Source organism: Rutidosis leptorrhynchoides, chromosome 6 (genome assembly GCF_046630445.1).
Source record: "Rutidosis leptorrhynchoides isolate AG116_Rl617_1_P2 chromosome 6, CSIRO_AGI_Rlap_v1, whole genome shotgun sequence".
Classification (NCBI taxonomy): Eukaryota; Viridiplantae; Streptophyta; class Magnoliopsida; order Asterales; family Asteraceae; genus Rutidosis; species Rutidosis leptorrhynchoides.
The window spans coordinates 330,341,304-330,346,459 of record NC_092338.1 but is presented as its reverse complement, the minus strand read 5'-3'; the positions used below and the strand labels follow the sequence as shown (position 1 = coordinate 330,346,459).

The 5,156-nt window shown below is 31.5% G+C and overlaps 1 protein-coding gene across 1 annotated transcript; it reads right to left on the bottom strand.

Annotated features, from left to right (window-relative positions):
* Positions 1-1,853: 1,853 nt before the first annotated feature.
* LOC139852813 (zinc finger BED domain-containing protein RICESLEEPER 1-like) lies at positions 1,854-4,536 on the bottom strand. Its single transcript, XM_071842148.1, has 2 exons — positions 4,270-4,536; positions 1,854-3,825 (listed from the first exon to the last, which is right to left on the bottom strand). Exon 2 carries the CDS (start codon positions 2,775-2,777, stop codon positions 1,869-1,871), a length of 909 nt encoding a protein of 302 aa, XP_071698249.1. The 5' UTR covers positions 2,778-3,825; positions 4,270-4,536; the 3' UTR covers positions 1,854-1,868.
* Positions 4,537-5,156: the final 620 nt, after the last annotated feature.

Sequence of the window (5,156 nt, the reverse complement as noted above, 5' to 3'; positions counted from 1 at the left end):
TTTTGAAATTTTAGAGAAGAAATAGAAAAAATTCTATGTCCTATAAACTAGAGCGTCGAGAAATAAGAAAGAAAAAGATTGCGCGTCGAAAAATAAAAGGTCGAAAAATAAAAAGAAAGTAGCGCGTCGTAACTTAAAAGGCACTAAAATTTATAAACAACGTCGCAAAATTCTAAAGCACCTAAATCTTAGTCTAAAGAAAAAGCACTTAATGGATTTTATGGCAAAACCCAAAAATTTAGAAATAAAAATAAACTACGGCAAAATACTAGAACTTAAAACTAGTTACGAACGATAAAAATATACAATATTACGAATTAAACAATAAAAATATACAATTTAAAAAAAAATTATTTATTTTTATAAAAATATTATCTTTATATTTATTTTATAAAAGTATTAATTTTTATATATAATAAATCTAAATATAACTTAAAATACAAATTAATTTAAAAACTAAAACTAAATTATAATAATAATTAACTAATTAGGGTTTAGAATTAATAATAATAATTAATACTCCGTAATTAATGCAGAATTAGGTCAAACCAGGCGTGTCAGATGGTGCTACGCGATCTCGTAGCTCTCTGCCTTTTCTCCTCCGAGATCGCGGAGATGAATATTTCCGGATTAAAGCTGGGCTAAAACAGTTCGGACCAATTCAAAATTTTATTAAAAATAGTGTTGGGCTTCGCCGAGTTTCGGCCCAATTCGATTTTTTATATTTTTTTTTCTGTTTTATATAAAATATTTATATAACTTAAATAAAAACTTTAATTAAAAAAAAAACTAAAATAGGAATGAAAATACTTTATAATTTTATATATTTTAAACAAACTCTTAAAAATTTAAAAATTTTGTTTTTTCTTTTTATATTTTTGAATTTTTAATATTTAAAACGTATATTTTTTTATAGCGTTGCGCTTTCGGCATTTTAGAATCCCCGGCAGCGGCGCCAAAAACTTGATGTCGTGCGAGGTAGGGATGAGATCGGTTCTGGAACCGTACCGAACCGTACCGGAACCGGTTAGTACCGGTACCAAAATTGGGTAAAATGGAGAACCGAAACCGTACCATAATTACAATACGGTACCGGTTTCGGTATCGGTACGGGACCGGTATTTTTCGGTTTTTTACCTACTTGGTACCGCATTTTTTTTTACTATGTTGTAAAATCTTTAGATAATACGAGTGACGTAGTATGATATATGTACATATACATTGTTTTTTTTCCAATATATATAGTGTACATTATTCGTTAAAGAACAATGTTATACAAATAGATATTGATGAACATGCAATAAACAAATATAAGATAAACGAATAAATTTGGTAAAACAAAAAATGGCAAACATGTACTGTCTATAAAAAACTAAATTCCTGTAATAGTCCTCTAAATAAAGTTTAACAAAAAACAACTAAGCTTCGGAAGTCGCCTTTTCTTTTCCCTTTTTGTTTTATTTTTTTATCGCCTCTTCCATCTCTATAAAATAAAAAGACACAAATTTTGTTAATTGATCATTATTTATCACACAAACATATACGAATATTCTTTAAAAACAAAATAAATAAAACATAATATTTTACCAATTGCGACGTCGTCATCATTTAGCATATCAATTACTTCATCTTCAAATATAGGAATACTTGTTTGTTTTATCCAATCCTGGGTGCAAATCAAAGCTTCCACTATTTGGGTTGACAACCTTGTTCTATATGGGTCAAGTACACGGCTACCCATACTAAATGCTGACTCGGATGCCACGATGGATATTTGTATTGCCAATATATCTAACACAATTAAAATTTAAAATACAATGAATTTGAAAATTTAAATATAACACACCTAAAAATTAAAATATCAAAAACTATAACAATTTAAAGTTCAAATACAATGAAAAGGTGAGTAATTTACCTCTCACCATACGAGCTACACTTGGGAAGCGCTCCTTATTTTGCTTCCACCACTTAAGTATGTCAAATGATTTAGACCAATTTAATTTAGGCTCGCATAGGTATCTTACTAGTTCTGATTCACTAGCAGATGAACTATTTTCTTCCACACTTCTCCATTTGGATACAAAACTATTTTTCCCTAAGCGCTTATCAACATTTTCTTTACTTTGTGATTCTTGAGAACCTGAATTATGACCAACCTTGCCAATCATTCCCTCATACCTTTTGAACAACCCTTCCATCCTAGTTTCAACACCATCAACCATATCACTCACTTTCTTATCAATTTCATATTTTGACAACGGCACATCTTGATCCATATTATTTGTAACGATACTTTTAAAACAATGTCTCATAAAATCTTTCTTCATAGTTGGATCTAAAAGAACGGTAAAATACATGTAGTCATTAAGCTCATCTAACTTACCCCAATACTTATCAAACTTTGTTCTCATTGAGCTAACCATATCACAATACCCAACATCACACGCCCACTGACGTAAATGTGTATCAATATCTAACAATTCACTAAAAAATAAGTGAGCTAAGGGTTTTGTTGATGCCGAGACTGACTCTGTTGTATCCTTAAATTTCTCTAAAAAATTAACCATTCGTTCAGCAACACCAAAATCATCATGACCGGGAGCTCTAGCACCGGGTTCTCTAGATAATTCACGCTCATAATTAGTATCATCCTCTTCATACTTAAAAAAGATGCTCCTTAAATCCACAACCCTTTTCAACGTTTCATAGGTTGAATTCCACCTAGTAGGACAATCTCCACACAAAAACTTATTTGATTCAATACTTTCATCTTTCATGCACTCTTTAAATTTTTTAATCCGTTGGGATGAAATTTAAATGTACCTAACGGCTTTTTGAATAAACTTAATAGATTCATTTCCATGATTTAAACATTCTTTCACTATTAGGTTAATGATATGTGCCATACACCTAATGTGAAAATACTTTCCATCTTGATACTTATTATCTAGCTTCGACAACACATAAGATACAGCCTTATCATTAGATGATGCATTATCAAGGGTCATAGTCATGACATTATTAATACCCCAACCTCTAATACACTCCATTAGTTCACTACCAATGTCATCTCCCTTATGACTATCAATGGGTCTAAAATTGATAATTCTTTTATGCATGACCCAATCTTCATCTATGAAATGAGGCGTTACTACCATATAGTTCTCGCGTTGACAAGATGAGGTCCAAGTATCGGTCGTCAAATGAACGGCGTTATGCGGGTTACTCAAGTAAGAATATAAGTTTTGTCGTTTATCTAAATAATACTGGGCAATATCCTTTGAAAGTTTGTGTCGTGAGGGTAACTTAGCTTTATCAGTACAAGCGTTAATCAACCTAACGAAAGTCCAGTGTTCTACAGCCTTAAATGGTATTTGCGCACAAATGAAAAAGTCAAGCAAGGCATTTTTAAATTCTTTTTCATCATATTTCCAAGTATTGACGCTAGCCACTCCAGTATTAGCATTTTTTTTAATACTAAAGTAGGTTGTTTTTTTCTAGCAATAACGTCGGGATTCAATCTACAAATAGAAGTGTGTTTGTTAAGTTCGGACGTACCGTTGAAAATCGGATCCGGTTTGATGACTGTCCCACAAAATACGCACTTACCACACTTACGTTCGAAACCGTCATCTTCTTTAATGAAGACTTTCTCAAATGAGTTCCAACACTCAGCCCGCTCTTTTCCTACTTTTTAAGACCGTTTTTGTGAAAGATTCTTACTTTTTTTCCTTTTTTTCTTTTTGAACTAGTTGGCTGACTTCGTCCGAGTTCTACAACATCATCATCCATGTTGTCGAGGTCATCAACAAACGTATCTTCTTCCTAGAACAAACAATGTATATAAAAAATTAAAATTTGAACAACAATAACAAATTATAATATGAATAATTAAGGTTCTCGTTAACCAAATGTGCTTAGCAAGCCATACGCACTAGAACATGTATTCAAACTTGGACCGGTACCTTTAACTTGGATTCTAAAACATGTACTTGTTAGTGTTGTATTCAAACTAGGCATGAGCCTTAAACTTAATTAGGATTCTAACACTTAAATATACTGCTGATGCCTGATAGTCCAAGTTTTAGAATCCTAATTAGTTAAATTTATAAAGGTATCGTAATTAAATTAAATTTGGATATCTAAAGATATCAAGATTCATAAAGTTCACAACTGTATTAAACCATTTAGGCTGAATTCGTGTTTATAAACAGATTAATTTCTCTACTACACTAATAATGACAATACATTAAAATCAATCACACTTACATGAGTTATGTTATGTTCACTAGGGTTTGATGATGATGATGGAGAAACCATGATTTTGGAAAACCTTGACGTATAAAACTAACAACGACAGCGTTAGGGTTTAATTTTGATATCTTGAATTCGTGAGATTCTCAAATATACGTACAGTATATAACTAAAAAGAGAATATGGGCTTATAATTATATTATGGGTTTATAGTTAGTAATATTATGGGCTTAATTTTGGTATGTACAGTCCACAACTTTGCATGCGTCCTATTTCGGTACTGAGTACCGATTTCCAGTTTAAATACCGGAACGAAACCGGTATTTCCCGAAACCGAAATTGACAAATTCATGAAACCGGAACCATACCGAATCCCTTTCGGTACCGGTTTTCGGTGCCGGTACCGATTCGGTTCCGGTACGGTTTCGGTTTTTCAGTTTATTTGCCCATGCCTAGTGCGAGGTGTACGTGAAATACTATATATTTTTGATACGAAAAGCGATACAGATTACACAAGTTTTAATTATTTATTTACAGATGGGATATACCTAAACCTTGCTACAACAGTATAGACAGTGTACCTAATCGTAGAGTAGTGTAGTTTTTAGTAAGTCCGGTTCATTCCACAGGGATATGGCTTATTTCACACTATATTTTAAATAACTATATTTGTACAAAATATATATAATTATATATAATAATATATAAAAGGGGGTTTACCGTTTAATGACCGGTTTGTCGATTTTATATTTTAAGTCACAATTAAAACCTAATGCAAAATATAAATGACGATAATTAAAGTGCGTAAAATAAATAACAATATAATAATTATGCTTATTTAAACTTCCGTAACCATGATGTTTGACGTTTTGATTATTTATTACCCTGGTTTAATTATCCTT